Raw genomic sequence first — 16,909 nt, forward strand, 5'->3', positions numbered from 1 at the left:
TGCATAGACGATACAAAACAAACATACACGTAACAAACTTGGTACAGCGCAGACAGGCATACACCAAAATAAAATGAGAAATTGAACAACTACTGCCAGACAGTGTTAAACAAGCCTTTACTGGAGTTTACATTAAATTCAATTAAAATCACTTTGTCTTTGACAAAGACTATGGACCCCATATTTTCATGAACCTATTAGCTGACTTGGACTAGAAGTGTATTCTCTCCATATGTATGGTTATGAACATTTATTTAAGCCACTTCTGAAAACAGGGAGTGGGGGATGACTTTCAATCCAATAAAATCATTTTCTTGGCCACAGCCGTTCCGAGCATCAATGCCAGTTGTTCCACATAGAATGCTCCTAGAACAGTCTCTGAGCATCCAAAGAGAGCCAGCTCTGGTTCAGGAGGAATACCCTTCTGTAGATCTCAGACGAAAACATTCAAATAAAAGAGGACAGAACCAAAAAAAAGGTGTCTTAATGAACCCTCTGCCACCCTGCACCTGTCACATAGTGGAGACAGATTAGGGTAAATTCTGCTGTGCTTAGTCTGAGTAAACTCCCAGCAGTCAGACGGCTCCGTGTTCAGTCGACTGGCCCAGGCTTCCCTCAGATGATTGATGGATAGACAGCTGGTGAAAAAGACCAAACAACTGGGAAATCAGATGTTCAGTGTGAGGGGGAAGGAGTTGGAGGAGCTTGTGAAAGAAGTAACTCTTTGGCACGGTTTCAAAACCGGAAGTGTTATCTCCGAATAAGTGTCTGATTTGGAGGTATAATGACAGGAATGCGAGGGCGGGAGGTCAGATTTTATTTTCAGCTCGTTAAACGAGGCAGACTGTTTGTTTTTATATAGATCGCCCACAGTACAGGCCCTTCTCCCAGACAGCAAACTCTTTAACAAAGAAATGGTTTTTACCAACGGGGGCCTACAGAGAAGCGTCAGGAAATTTAAAAAAAGTTTTCATCCATTTCAGCATTCTTTCAGTGTTACCAACCAGTCTGTTAGGGGATTTCAGTTTTGGGGGAAAAGCATGGCATAAATTGTGGCTTTGGTTACTACCAAGAGCTCTTTGTCTAACCGTTTAATCTCTCCTGGTAGTCCCAATCACCAGTTAGACCAAATACTAGCCTTGGCTGCCCAATGATAATGCCTGAAAACAGGAAGGCCCAGACCTCCTGCAACAGTGGGATTCTGCAGGTGGGCTTTCTAATTGAATGCTTTTTTCATTCCAACTGCAGATCAAGGATGGCAGCGAGCTTGACCCCACCGCCATGCCGGAGGATCAGGTGAGCTGCAAGATTCACTGATATTTATACCACATGGAAGGACTGATCCCATTCACTCAGCCCACCATACCAGCCCATCCATGTTATCAGATAAAATAAAATCAGAGGATATTTTGTTTCAGCTCATTTTTTTTTTTTTTTTTTTTTGACAATGAAACCTCTAATTCAAAAAATCAGAGGAAATGTGGAATCCCAGAAAAGGGCAAATATGTGCAAAAAACTAAATATAAACAAATGGCAGCTTGTTATACTGAAGTAAGCAGTGGGGTATTGTTTCCACAAGGTTAATTAAAAAATAATACAAATCTTAATGATAATATTAACAACAACTTGCTTGTTTGAATTGAAGAATTGTTTGCATTTGTCGCTCAAATTGCCCAAGGGTGCACTGCACACCCTGACCCTCCCTTATTTTTGTTCTCACACTCCCTGTCATGGTACCTGTATAAGAAACTCTGATATACCAAACAGCGGAAGTATCTGAGTGGAGACGGAACCCTTGTACTCTTACCCGGTGCTACTGGAACGGAATTAATTGAATGTTATCTCGGTTATCTGACTCCAAAATATGTTTTAACCTTTCCACTGTGATAACAGTTATTCATAGAAGGAGACTTCAAGTGATCCACCGGTAGTGTGGCTCCATATGGATTGTTATCTCTCTCGGTGGACATGGACGTGCTTCTGGCGTGTGTAGCCTGCATAAATACAGTTACTACGTTACTAGTGTATGGTGTGGGGTGCAGATATCCTGCTAATGTCATGACCCTGAAACTGCTAGGTGTGCTGTGGTAACAGTCAAAAAGGGATGACGGGTTAAAGTGAATGCAGTTTATTGTACAGTGTTCAATAGTGGTGATGTACGACTGTGCAAACGTGTGTGCGTAGTGAGATGGCTACACGCGAACACGCGCAGGAGGTCGTGTTGATGAGTCTCCCCGAACCATTGCACTTCTCTCTCTATATACCCAAAAATGAAAGGAAAACCCCAGGTCATCAAATAAACACACAATCATGACAAAACAGTACATCAACGATCCTGTTGCGCTATTTCTGTAAGTATACCTCACCAGGTTAGCCTTTTTTGCCTTAGACACCAACTAGCTCCCCATGACAGTACTGAACATGACTGCACTGTGTTTTGGAGAACCTAAGGTTTACATAATGCTGGTCGAGTCAGAAGTTTTGCAACTGAGCATTTTCTCTTTATCACCCCTGCTGACCCACAGTCAACACAGTAAACACCGTCTGTTTTCCTTTAGGGGACTGATTAGGGGGAACACCTCTGTAAACCACCCTACACCTGTTTGTCCTCTTCTGGATCGCAAGGAGATGAGGAAACAGGAACGCAAGGGAAAATGCAGTGTGAAGGTTTCTAGTGCAGCCTCGATCTCCAGTTGTTTGTCTTTGTTTTGGATGTAACCAGGCTTCAGGTTCCATGGAACTTACGTTTTACCCTTGAGCAAGCTGTCTGCAGTAACCTGCAACAGGAAGTATCCAGCGCTTTAAATAAACGATGATTCATATATGAAGAGTAAGCTGTGAAATTTGCTGTGGTGATTAGCTTTTGTGATGGGGCCCTGTGGTTTTGAGTGTGTTTGGCGGTGCGAGGGAGTGTAGGTGAAGGTGCTCCTGACCAGAGCAGCAGGAGAGAACAGGCCGCATCGTACCGCAGCGTACCCTACCACACCGTACCGTACTGCTCTTACCGCTTGATCTGGCGTACAGACCTGGCGCCAGTTCCCTGAGAGGCAGGTGTTCGTCGGGAACAGCCAGCTGGCCTTGACTAGGCTGCGCATGAGAGCAGAGTTTCTGGTGTACTGCCCCCGCCGTCACATCTCGCTAACTCCCTAACTGCACACCGCGCGCGTTGTCGTTTCCCCGAGCCGCAGTTGCCGTGTTCGGTTAGCGTACCGGAATCGCAATTTTGTGCAAGGACTCGTATGCCAGGTGAAGGATAGTGAGCATTAGGATGGATACTAATTGTAAGAGTTGAGGAGAATGTGAAGAACTGTGGCAAAAATTGTCTTCTGGTGTTGTGTCATTAGCCAGCTGTGTAGCGCAAACGGTAGAGAGGCGGATACGTGAATGCGAGATTGCGGGTTCGACTCCCACAGTGTACCGTTGTACCCTTCAGTGAGGTAATTAAGCTTCAGAACTGCTTCCATCAATATTTGGCCATCTCAACTGTCAAATAACTAAAATCCTATCCTCTGTTTACCATTTAACCATGTAGTTTTGTAATGGCTTTGGCTAAAATGTCTCCTAAATTACTACATTAGAAAATTTGTCAATTCTGAACATGAAAAACGTAAGAACAAGAATTGTGTTATTGAGTTCCTTGTTCCCAATCGGAGATTAAAGGTGTTTTATTTTTAGCACTGACAGTTATGCGGTTGTGAAGTGGAGGAGAAAAAAATCTGCGGAATGAACGAATGAAGTGCATGAAGGAATGAAGAGATGGGAGAAGGAATAAGGGATGGGAGAAAGAGTAGAGAAGTGAAAGAGGTGTGTCTCTCTGCAGGTGTCTAAGGGGGCCGGTGAGGGCACGCCGACCCCGGGGCAGAAGACCTTCTACCTCCTCACCATAACCCTGAAGGAGGGCAAGAACCTGGTGATACGGGATCGCAATGGTAAGGGTGCCAGGCCCACAGGTACACATTCATATGCGCTCGCTCTCTCCGTGCACACACACACACACACACACACACACACACGCACACACACTTCACACATACACACACTTCACACACTCACGTTCACACATACATACCAGTCACACAGAAGTGCTCATGAACTCGCACATACACACACACACGTACAGAATCATGAACACAAGTAAGCTATCAATGTGCCGATTTATTTACGCTGTGTATCGGTGCAGCTGGTTTTGCAGGTCGCTGAACGGCACTGGCATGTTTTGCGGGCCATGACTAATGGTTATCACAAAGGCACAGCAGCGTGACGCGAACGTTCGCACTTCACTTCTTATCTTTCGCCATCTTATTATTGTACTGCATGTGAACGTTACAATGCATATTTACAATCCCTCCCAGATTCGTCTTAGGAGAAAATAATTCAGTTGCTCTACTTACCCCAAGATCAAGCATTAAATAATCAAAAGCCTCATGTTTTATCCCTGAGCACTGATTAAATCAAGACGCAAATGAGTTATTCTTTCTGCGCAACCCACAGGCTCTCATTTGTAAATATTAAAGAGAAATAACAAAACCAATTTTCTTTCATTTTTTTTGGTTAAACGATAGACTGAAATGGTAAATCCATTCAAACAAAGAATTAGTGGCCTCATAGTGGAAATAATTTAATATGGAGCCTGATACAGTACATAGCCTATGTTGAGAATGACTTAGTAGTTATGTTAGTAGTTATCTGGCTATTTATCTTATCTGGTTTTGTTTTTTTGTCACTCTAAATTCACACTTAACTGTTTTAATAAAGATCTATGCATATCTATAGCGTGGCTGATGTCTACAGCCGGCCTTATGCAGACTGAATGCTGACTCTTACAAATGATATTCCTTCCGGTTATTGTTAAAGCACCTCGCTAGGCCCACACTAGCTTTGTTCAGTTGAACATTTGAAGTACAGGAGACACAATAGGACAATCGTGACAAAAGAGAGTCGGCACACTTGTGAAGAGGCGAGGGCCATTACAAATTGGGCGGGCTCGAAGCACAGGTTTTTCGGTTGAACTGAGGTTCAATCAATCAATCAAATTTTATTTGTATATCGTATAACAGTTGTCACAATACGGTTCACAGACAGCCCTGGCCTAAACCCCCACAGGAGCAAGCCTAAGGCAACAGTGGCAAGGAAAAACTCACCGACTGGTGACCAGCATGTCAGCCAGTTTATGCACAAGATATGATATGTGATGTGGCTCAATGATATGTTCACGTCGATGTTTTGTCCTCGGCCCGTCTGTGCTGGGGAAGAGGCGTGGTTCGAAGGCTCGGGGGATGTTGCAGTTCACGCCGAACGTTTCGTCTGGGCGTCGTCGCTTAGCGACCGAACCCTGTTTACCTCTGGCAGCGGCTCGTCTCGTTCTGCCGTCAGGTTCTGGTGGGGCCACCCGCGGCGACGCCCGGGGTGTGGCATCTGGAGACATTTGTTAAAATCTTCTAACCCCCTCTCTCCCTTTTACTGTGGTTGTCAGAGGAGGCTGAGAGCACAAGCAGGTTCTACCTGTACCTCAGGCTCAGCTCAGGTGGAGGGAGTGCTTAATGGGCGACTGAGAGCCAAACCGACAGCTGAGTCCAAACGCTACCGCATTCCTATTCCCGCTCGCGTTTCCTGTCCTTTTTCAACGGACGGGCGAGTCGCTAATGGGGTCGAGTGTGCGGCCTGAACCCTGATTGCGATGAATCAACGTTTGTATTTTACGAAGTTCTGGCATATTTTTATGCCACTTTGGTAACGTGGAACACTTGTTCTTGGTAATGAGCACAGTCCCAGTTGCTTCAGGATGGGCTCAGAGAATTTTAAGGGTCGGCCTTTGTTATCTGTTGTTACTATTTGAATTTCCTGTTTCCTCCTAAAAAAATACTAATATTTCAGAGTGGATTTATTTTGAGGAAATTCTAACTTTAACCTCTACAAAGACCACCATATTTTCCCAGATAGCGTTGAATAAGAAACATTTGTTTGTTTATTTATTTGAAATTTCTTTTTCTGGTCATGGTTTCTGTACAGATGAACTCTGATAACTTGTATCTGAAGTACTTGATATTCGGTACTCCACGCTTTTAATTGTTGTGTGGAAATCATGACACCGTGTGGGCAAGTATTTGTAGCACAGTTTCTAAAAGCCTGCACCGATACTAGTGGATGTACTTCCATTTCTCTACTAGTCAAACTAGCCTTTATATATATATAACAAAAAAAAAAATGTAGTTCCGATTTTAAGTGAATTCTGACTGCTGTTCCTGCGTTATTACAATAACAGGCTAATGGCTGTTTTCTGAGGAGCAGCGTGTGATGTTTACAACATCCCTGTAGAGGCGCTGGTCTCCATTAAACTGGCCTTTACAGCCCTGGGGTAATCATTGCAATGTAGATGACATTTATTATTACACATTACATTGCTTTTTAAAAACAGTTTGGGTAATGGCCTGTCTTGTTGAATTAGCAGGCAGATAATTACTCTCAGTATACCTGCCAGGCCATCGAACCTGAGCTGCTGTAAGGAATGTTAACAGTTTGCAAATTGCTACGTCATTAGATGTTTAATACAAATCATCTAATGGCGTAACATCTAATCACGTTCTTAGGAGTGCCTTAACCATCAGTGATTTATCACTGTGTTCATTACATTACATTACAGGCATTTAGCAGACACTCTTATCCAGAGCGACTTGCTGAACTTTTACATAGCATTACATGTGCTTTCTTCATTTAGTATAAATATATTACTATTCATACTGATGCAACATGAAGACATTGTATTAATATTTCAGTAATATTAATGTAATGCTACTGCAAGATAAAACCTGTAGCCCAGTGTTTCTCAACCCTGGTCCTGGGGACCCACAGCCCTGCATGTTTTAGATGTCTCTCTGCTCCAACACACCGGATTAAAATGAATGGGTCGTTATCGGGCTTCTGCAGAGCTTGATACTGACCCATTCATTTGAATGAGGTGTGTTGGAGCAGAGAGACATCTAAAACATGCAGGGCAGTGGGTCCCCAGGACCGGGGCTGAGAAACACTGCTGTAGCCTGTGGTTAGAAGTGCGGTTCTGGTCCGGTGTAACCAGGGATACCGGAGTGTTCCGCTGCTGTAACCGCGACGCCAAGCCGTTCCGCTGGCGTAACCACGGGCGACGGAACCGTCGCACTGCCGTAACCGTGGAGCCGACCCGCTCCCCCAGCGTTTGAGCTGTCGCCTTTGTGGACGGGACGGCGGAGTTACGCAATCCAGGCCCGACACGGCTCCTGCGGAGCGGGTCTGTGTGCCCGGCTGACAGCTGGTGCGGTGCCCGAGCCTGACACCGGCCGCCGCCGCGCCTTCTGAAACACCCCCCCCTCGCCCCCCCACTCATCCCCCCCGTCTCCTCCGCCCGCCCGCTCCCTCGCTCACCCTCCCGGTTTTTTGTTCTCCCTGCTTTCACTCTCTATTCCGGACGTCTTGGTTTCAGTCATGCCACCCCCCCCCCCCCCCACCAACTATGCTTTGGAATGTCTCCCACATTATATTCCTGTCAAGTTGCCTTGAGGCTTTTCCTCTGTCAGACCCAGCCTGGGATGAGCTGCTCTGGGTCCTGGCTGTCTTGGTGGTGTGGGGGGTGTGGAGGTGGGTGGGGGGGGGGGGGACTGGTCCCCACAGAGTTTTTATCCTCTGATTTAGGCCCCCACAGCTCTCCTGAAAGCCCTGTCTCACAGCCAGCCGTAGAACTGAAGCAATGCTGGTCTCTTTTATTTCTTGGTCTTCTTGGAGCGTAGCAGAAACAACCCGCCCCCCCCATCTTGCAGTGGCAGGGGGGTCTTTGGTTTAGGCAGCAGATAGTTCCATTCAGTCAGAGTGAAGCAGCCTTCTCCCCTTCTTAACTAATGTGCTCCTCACACTCCCTGCTGTGTGGGGAGAAGGGGTTTCCTGTCTTACGCACATACACACACACACACACACACGACACTTACATACGCACACACGACACTTACGTATGTGCACACGCACGCGCAGTTACATATGCATGCACGCACATACACACCTACACATATACTCTCACTTGCGCACACACACACACACACACATACACACCTGCACATATACTCTCTCATACAGACACAAACACACACACATGTACACATACACACATATGCACATATACTCTCTGTCACACACACACATATGCACAAGATACTCTCTTTCACACACACATATGCACATAATACTCTCTTTCTCTCACACATGGACACATGCACAGTGACAAAGAGAGAGAGATCAAACATTTTGTATTCAAAAGCACTTTTGCCTGAGAAGTCTGCGGAGAACAATTCTATTCATCAAAATATCATAACCGGACTCATTTATGACTTGCAGGAATGTTTCTTTTCTTTTTCTTTTTCTCCCGTAGGCACAAGTGATCCATACGTCAAATTCAAACTGGACGGCAAGATGTTCTACAAAAGCAAAGTCGTCTACAAAAACCTCAACCCCACGTGGAACGAATCCTTCTCTTGTGCTGTCAAGGACCTGGATCAGAGCCTCCATCTCAGGGTGAGGCGGTCTCTGAAGGGGTGGATCTGAGCGACGTAGAGACAGAACCGTAAACATTCCGTGACAGAGAATGAGAAACAATTGTGGGGTTATTCAAATGATGCCATTTTCATTTTACATTCACTGGCGCTGAAGGACAGAGGAGAACTTTTACGACTGCGTGTGCACCATCGGTTTAAATCCATAGGAATGACGAGATATGCTTTGATAATCGTGTATCATATATAATATAATGATACATAATATATAAAATAATGTATCAGAACTATATTTACATGGAGCAATAAAAATAATTCTGCTATTACCAGGCAAAGTACTTCCCTAGAGTGAAGCAGACTTTTCTCAGTTCGTAGGGCACTCTAAGATGGCCGTGCTCATGCACTCTGCCCAGAGCTGTAACTCGGGTTGTGTTGTTTGTGGATGCAGGTGTACGACCGGGACCTGACCACCGATGACTTCATGGGTGCCACCAGCGTCAAGCTGAGCGACCTCGAACTGGACAAGTGCGCATACATAAACATGAAGTTGCACGCATGCACAAAATGTGTACACACATATGCACAAAATGCGTACACACACACACACGCACACACTCAAATGCACTCAGACACGCACCCACGACACGCACTCTCTCTCTTTCTCTCTCCCCCCTTGAAGTTACTGAAGTTGTTTTTGTAAGGCAGTTTTATGTATGATTTTGGACTTTCGTCATTTTGTGGTATTCAGTCGATATACTAAACCATAAATCATGCCACATATTTCAAAAATTTTTCTAATATTTTCTGTCTCAAGTTTTGAAATCTCCCGCGGCAGTATACTGAAGACATGAAATCAAAATATAATACAGCCACTGATACATAAAAAATGCATGTAAAAGTATTTATACCAAGTAATCATCAAAGTGTTTCCTCAAAGAACATGTTTCCCCGCAGTTTCTGTTTAAACTCTATCCATCCAGAATCACCTTTTACACAACCTCTTCTTTTCTTTGCAGGACCTGTGAGGTGGTGCTCCCCCTAGAGGACGCAAACAGTATTGAGGACGACATGGGCACCATTCACATGGACATGAATCTGGCAGTGAGAGATGCAGAGCCTAAAAGAAACGTGAGGAGTGGTTTCTTCTGGGCCCGTGACAAACGCGGCACTGTTTTACAGAAATGTCATAATGCCTTTTGTTCTCAGTGAATACTTTCCCTTTTTTCATGTATTCATATATGTTTTTTTTCCTTTTATTCTCATTGGCGTTCTTTTGAAGAGATGGCTAAGGAGGAAAAGAAGCATTAAGGTGAGACTTTCAACTAAGACTGAATGCAACGTGACACCAACTACATTTACTGCTATTCATTTTTTCCACACAAGGGGGCAGTAGATCACCAGCACTCCCCTGGATAATTTCAAACAAAAGTAAACTCTGCGTTGTATTGATGTACAGTAGAGTGGGAACATAAAGTCACAGTTCTAAAAGTAATGTCATTTCCAGTCTCTCTGCCAGTTGTGTTATAAGCGTAATAGTTGCTAAGTGTAAGAACATTAAATCGCCTCGCGGCTCACTGTGTGATGGGCGTGCAGATGACATCGCAGTCTGTTTAAACAGTATATTACAGCCATCTAAACATGTCAAACGCTCTTATTTGCATTTTAATTAAGCAGAAAAAAAGGAGCAGTGCCTTGCTTGAGCTCGCAGCAGATACTGTTTAATCTTGGTGCTTTTTCCCCTCTCTCCTCTGAGCAATAAACAATAAATTTAATTCATTTAGGTTGAAATAGGAGGCAGTTAAAATGTTTTCCTGGACTGAAGTTCCTTTCATTACCCAAGCGGTGTGTTTATTACACCGTGCACGGGCCCGCCTGTACATCTGCTTTCTTTAATCTCTGGGTAGATGGCTGCATGAATTTCAATTTGATTTTAATTGAAGTGGAAAACATGGACTAGTTGCCACATATTGGAACGGTAGGCAAATGGATGGACAGACGGACAAACAGAGAGACAGACAGACAGACAGAGATACAGACAGAGAGACAGACAGACAGACAGAGATACAGACAGAGAGACAGACAGAGAGACAGCCAGACAGATAGAGATACAGACAGAGAGACAGACAGACAGGCAGACAGACAGTGGTATGCAATGAGCCCAACGTTATTACTGTATGTTGGTAACACATTGACCCTAAAGAAACGGGGAGAGTCGCACTCCTGAATGTCTGCAAGAAATTCTGCGTTTGAAATTTGGAATGAAAGACAGGAAAGTGTCTGATTGAAGGTGCTGTTGTACCTTGGAGGGAATTTTGGCTCGCGAAGCTCTTCACTTTATGATATATATACTCATGTTAAGCTGCAAATGGATGCTTAAATGGAGAGTATGTCCTTTGGGTAGAAAAACAACTCATGGCAGCCTTTAGGCTGCGGAGCTAACCGAGTCCAAGAAAAATATATACTGCTACATAAGCTGCCCTCTGAACCAGTGCTTACACACTGCAGTACAGAACAATCCGCAGTGTACTTTTAACTCTAATAAAGTATGCGTTTTCCCTATTGCACGATGTTAGAGTTTATCTCACACGGCTGGAGTTGATTTATCACTGCTGTCAGGAGCTATCTAACAAGTACACAGCAACAATTGACATAAAAATATGTCATGTCATTGTCATGCTTTGATGCAGCAGTATATGTCATGTCTTGATTTGTTTGCTTTTCATTTGCATTTTCTATGCAGTCACTGGAGTCTTTGTGCATTAATAATGATAACAATAGAAAAAATATTTGTGTTCTTATCGATTGCTGTTCATATTTTAGGTACATTTTATCAGAGTATAATTAATGACTTTTGGAAATGTGATGGGTTCAAACAGCTGCCTCTGTTGGAAAAGGACAGGGAGGTGTTTGATTTCTTTATACCTTTTACATTATCGAAGCTGCATGCTGCTAACTTGCAGTAAGCACAAATCTCAGTCCCCAAATCTCGGCCCCCAAATCTCAGCCTCATTCCTGTTTGCTCTTTCTCTCCGCCCCGCCTCTGCGGGTCCATCTAAGTTTGCGCTTTCTCTGTTTTTCGGGGCGGTTGTGATGCAATTTTAGCACAAACTCTCAGAGGCGTTGGGGAGCGATATTCCAGATGTCGGAGCGAGGTATCCCAGCTGTCCATGGCTGGATCCCGCCAGCCAAACAGGCCGTGGGTTCGACAGATCACACACACGCTCACACACACACACACTCACACGCCCCGTGCTGTTCCACCATATGGAGGCAATCTCGGCCCCCTTTCAGAGCCCAAAATAGGCTCTCTTCAGGGGCCCCTCGCCACTAAAGCGGAATGGTTTTTATTGGCCGGTGAGATGCGAGCGCTTCCAAGACAAACACTGGGGATGACACCGCTTGGCCGCCCTCTCTCTCTCTCTCTCCCTCTGATTTTCTCCCACCTCGTTCACTCATTTATTTATTTCTTTCATTTGAGGAGGGATATTTATAGACCGGACTTATCTTTCATCCCGTGTTAATGCCGGTAACCGCGTGGGAGAAGTGGAGTTTGGGGGCAGGGAAGGGAATCGTCCCTCGCTTTCTGCTGAAGAACGATGAGGCGTGGGGAACTCACAGGGCTTGGGTTCGCGGTCAGGCTCGCGCCTCCCCTCACACCGCCGCCTCTGTCTGAAACTTCCGTCTCTCTCTCTCCGATGGGCCTCCGAGGCCGCGGGCCTGAGGCTGTCCTGGCCGCGTCTGTCCACGTTTCTAGGCCTCGACCCAAAAGCGCGCAAGCGGCAAGGTTCCGGTCCCACAAGCACGGAGACGGTTGTGACTGTGGTGCATACAACGATAGCAGGTGAACTGCAGAAGCTCACCGATGACGGTTGTATTCGTCAAGAAAGTGCGCAAGTTCTTAAGGTGCCCACGCACAGTCCCCTGACTCACCTCCCTCCCCCCCCCCCCCCCCGCCCCACCGTGTGCCGCAGGCTGCCGGGCGAGCCCAGGCCCTGCAGAATTCGGTGGACCTCCTGAGGAAGAGCCAGCTGTGGAGTTCGGTGGTGGGCGTGACCCTGGTGGAGGGGAAGGACTTTCCTGAGGACGGCCTGGGGGACGTGTTTGTGCGCTTCAGGCTGGGAGACCAGAAGTACAAGAGCAAGGTACCGCTTCGCATTGTCGCTGCTCAGCTATCTCTCTCTCTCCTGCTCTCTCTTTCTTTCTCTCCTCTCTCATTCTCTCTCTCTCTCCATCGTTCTCTGTCTCTCTCTCGTACACATGCAGAAACAAACGCACACACGCACTTGCTCGCTCTCTTTATCCTCCTCTCTCTGTCTCTTTCTCTCAGCCCCTCTTTTATGACATCACCAGCAGATCAGCCTTCCCATCACACTCACACTTAGGCCCCTCCCCCTCAGTGGGATTGGTTGAGGTAAAGAACCTCTGTGATGCCTCTGGGGTTTGGAGCCCCAAGCCATCAAGCTCTAACACCTGCACTAGGGTTTATTCAGTAGACTGACAGAGCCCTCACTGGACCTGGCCACCATTACCCTCCTCCGTTACGGTCACGTTTTCGGGGTCCGCGGCCCTCTCTGTAAATCATTTACCCAGCATGCCCTGCTCCTACAGGGAAGTGGCACACACCGCACAGTCTGTGACAGCAGTGGTCCACCTCCCCCACCTCCTCGGTAATCCTGTTGAGCTGGCGTCTCTCGACGGGTTTGTGCCTTCGTGTCGTCTGTTTGTAAAACGAGAGTTTTGTTTGTGGCTGTGTGTTTGCTTAACAAAGCTGGTTCTAATTGAGTCCTGTCAAGTTTTTGCAGCCCAGAGTAAGAGCATACGGAGGCGTGCGCCCAAAGTGCCAAACCTCAAGTGAAAGACGAGTAAATCTTCCTCTTTTCTCATTGGCCCAGTACCTCTGCCGGCAGGCCAACCCGCAGTGGCGAGAGCACTTCGACTTCAACCAGTTCCAGGATGGCCCCGAACTGCTGGAGGTGGAGGTTCTGGCTAAGGATGGAAGGAAGTTTGAGGAGTGCTTGGGAGTGTGAGTTTCCCTGATTGCAATCATCTGCATACTGTTGAGGCATGCTGGAATATTAGGAGCTGCTCCTGGCTGACCTCCATAACAATAATGCCTCCTTCCCTTTCTCTTTTCTTAGTGCATTCCTCTGTATCTGATTGGCCTTGGTTGAGTGACTGGTTTATATTGGACCAGACTCTTCAAATTATTTTTGAGGCAGTGTATTATTTTAAACTTCTGTCAGTTATTTTAAGCTTCTTGGAAAACAAATGCTTGCTTGGATTCCTCATCTACACATCTAGGGGTTTATTATTATTGTTATTGAGGTTTAAAGTGGATATCTTTGGTGTGGTCTTATGTGCAGATTATGTAGGTGGTCTCTGTCGTGTGTTGAGGTGTAAAGGGGTTCTCCTTGGTGTGTTCTCGTATGTTTCAGGTGTGACGTGGATCTGGCGCGCGTGCCCGTCGGGCAGTCTCAGCTGTACACGCGTGTGCTGGGTCACGGAAAGGGCAGGCTGGTCTTCCTGGTCTCTCTGACACCCTGCACGGGGGTGTCCATCTCAGACCTGTGCACCCCCCCGCTGGACGAGCCGTGTGAGAGAGAGTCCCTGCAGGAGAGATACGTACGTGCCCCCATCACTGCCCCCCCCCCCCCCCCACCACAAGATCTGAGTCCATCCCCAAAATTCTCTCCCCAACGCTCCTCAAGATATCTGGGTCATTTACCTGATAATTTGCTGTTTTCTTGTTTGTGAACAGTTTTTAAGTCTTGATAGGTTTAAAGAACCAAAGGATTGTAAATGAATCTTGGGCTCTGCCTAGCTCTTCAGGACTGATTTAATGGCAGAAGTCTTGCTTGCTATTTGGGGGTTCAGGCCTGGATTTTGATTTAATGGCAGAAGTCTTGCTTGCTATTTGGGGGTTTTTGCCCTGTTTCTGTTACTCTGTAAAGCGTATTTGTGACAGTTGTTTGTAAAATAGTGCTACGCAAATAGAATTGATTTGATTTGGGTTTACATCCAGCCTGCCAATGAAATAGATACGTGGATCAATCATTTGCTTAATTCCTCCTGATGTTTGTTGTGCAGTGCTTGAGGAACTCCTTCCAGAACACGCGAGACGTGGGCTTCCTCCAGGTGAAGGTCATCAAAAGCACGGACCTGCTGGCGGCGGATCTGAACGGTACCAGTAAAACTCGCCTCCGTCTGGCAGGGGTGGGGTCTCCTAGAGGGAGCGCCTCTCTGACGTCACGGCTCCTGTTTCTTTCACCGCGGCAGGGAAGAGCGATCCTTTCTGCGTGCTGGAGCTGGGGAACGACAGGCTGCAGACTCACACCATCTACAAGAACCTCAACCCCGAGTGGAACCAGGTTTTTACCTTGTGAGTGAGACCATTCGGCCATTTTAGTCCAAGCGAATACTCTGCGTTCTGACCGGACATTCCTTCTGGGCGGATGAATTTAAAAGTATTTTGGAACTTCATTTTGTTTTTCAGCCCAGTCAAAGACATTCACGATGCCCTGGAGGTGACCGTTTATGACGACGATCGGGACAAAGCGCCGGACTTCCTGGGCAAAGTGGCCATCCCTTTGCTTTCGGTGAGCAGCGACGGGTCGCGCGTGGCCGTGCGGTCGTAGTGCATCGTAACCGCATTCATTCATGATCCCCTGCGTGCTTGCACCACCTCGTAAAATGAGAGTGAAGGGCTGGGCTGTTATACTTACCCGTGTGGTTACTGTGGACCCCACACCCTGTTCTGGCCAGAGGGGGATGGCCTCCCCCTGTTGAGCCTGGCTCCTCCAAGGCTTGACCAGACTCAGACACCATCTGGTCATTTTGTGGTTGCCGCTGTTGCCCCAGGTTTGCTTTTGTGGAGGCTTTAGGCTGTGAGGCATAGGGTGGAGTCAGTGCTGTGTGAAATACACCACATAAACACATTAGGGTTTGATTTGATTCGATTTGGATGTGCTAACATCTGAATCGAATTGCGTTCACATGTTCAGTGATTCTGATTAATTTCCCCCCTGTGACATCACAGATTCACAACGGTGAACAGATCCCCTACCAGCTGAAGAGAGAGGACCTGGACAGGCCGTACAAGGGCAGCATAACCTTGGAGCTGGAGGTTCTGTATAACCCCGTGAGTACTGGGGAGGCTCTTGGAGGGGGGGGCTGAGGTTTGGGAACGGCGCTGGCCCACCGGCGGCCCGTCTTCGGCCCTCTCTGTGCCCCGCCCGTCCGTCGCCGGGCCACACAGAGGGGTCGGTCGGGGAGGCGGTGTCCCCGTCCCACGGAACAGATGGTCAGAAGATTAACCAATCAAACCACTGAAGCCAATAACTGTCAGCATCTGCCTTTGGCAGAGAGTTACCCGTGAATTTAAATAATGCGTTTTGGCGTGCTTTGTGGATATAATGTGCGTGTATATATTTTTTGTTAATGCTGAAACGTCCAGTGGAATTATTTATTTATATAGGGACACACAGGCACACACACAGGCACATACACACACAGGCATATATACATATATGCAACATGTTTTAAACAGCATGTTTTATGTTTGTCCTTTGTCATTGCACTTATGTTTAAAATAAAAATGCACAGCGACTGATTACATTGTTCCTGAGTGCTGGTGGGATATTTTTCTCTTTAGGTTCGAGCAAGCATCAAAACCTTCCAACCCCAGCAGAATAAATTCATGGAGGATGACCCAAAGTTTTCCAAAAAGGTTAGTCTTAATTATCCTTACACGCACGCTCAAGGCATTATGCCTTGCTGAAAAGTTAGCGACTTCTTCACAGTTTATAACTTACGAAATCGGTTGGTGCTGGGCACTGTTTATATATTGTTCTTTAATTGTTTTTTTTTACTGTTTTATATTTTTGCACGAGCGCCGATATGAATATTGCATCGGTTGCCCACCCACGCTGAGTTATAAAAGCGGAAGCTGCTGTTGCGGGTCGGGGTTTGTTGAAAAGGTGATGCTTCTCTCTAGATCAGAGCCAGTTCACCTCTGTCCAGGAGGTTCTACCGCTCTCCTCAGGCCATTGAAGCTCATCTTGGGTGAACTGGCTAGGGAAACCATAGTGGCCAATCAGCGTGCCTGTTACTGGCCATGTGGTTAAATGCCTGGCCTGCAGGCATTGTGGACCTCCTGGGTAGAGCAGCCTGGCTATAGACTCTAGAGTCTGATTGGTTCCCAAGCATTCAAAGCCTACAACCCACTTAATGAGTGAATGCATTATTCTGTGACTCACCTGTGAAACCTAGCCCCTAATAGGTTCATGTATTAACATTAAATTATTAAAATACATGTTTAGTAAGTGAACTCTGATTGCGTTAAGAAAGAAATTGACGCTTTAATTTAATTGTGGGTCAAAGTGAAGTACATATGTGGGTAT

General features: G+C 46.4%; 1 protein-coding gene across 3 annotated transcripts in view; it reads left to right on the plus strand.

The window, feature by feature from the left end:
* Positions 1-16,909, plus strand: part of mctp2a (multiple C2 domains, transmembrane 2a) — a 40,309-nt gene that overhangs the window by 4,545 nt on the left and 18,855 nt on the right. For 2 of the 3 annotated variants that reach the window (XM_035394933.1, XM_035394935.1), the window contains exons 2-15: positions 1,249-1,296; positions 3,821-3,929; positions 8,390-8,532; positions 8,959-9,035; positions 9,527-9,638; positions 9,790-9,819; positions 12,482-12,652; positions 13,403-13,533; positions 13,946-14,132; positions 14,598-14,691; positions 14,787-14,889; positions 15,004-15,106; positions 15,547-15,648; positions 16,162-16,236. In XM_035394933.1, coding sequence (XP_035250824.1) covers positions 1,249-1,296; positions 3,821-3,929; positions 8,390-8,532; positions 8,959-9,035; positions 9,527-9,638; positions 9,790-9,819; positions 12,482-12,652; positions 13,403-13,533; positions 13,946-14,132; positions 14,598-14,691; positions 14,787-14,889; positions 15,004-15,106; positions 15,547-15,648; positions 16,162-16,236 — 1,485 coding nt within the window. The remainder of the gene's footprint in view (positions 1-1,248; positions 1,297-3,820; positions 3,930-8,389; positions 8,533-8,958; positions 9,036-9,526; positions 9,639-9,789; positions 9,820-12,481; positions 12,653-13,402; positions 13,534-13,945; positions 14,133-14,597; positions 14,692-14,786; positions 14,890-15,003; positions 15,107-15,546; positions 15,649-16,161; positions 16,237-16,909) is intronic. The other variant, XM_035394936.1, reaches the window with a different exon arrangement.

This window comes from Anguilla anguilla, chromosome 16, assembly GCF_013347855.1.
Source record: "Anguilla anguilla isolate fAngAng1 chromosome 16, fAngAng1.pri, whole genome shotgun sequence".
In the NCBI taxonomy this organism is placed as follows: domain Eukaryota; kingdom Metazoa; phylum Chordata; class Actinopteri; order Anguilliformes; family Anguillidae; genus Anguilla; species Anguilla anguilla.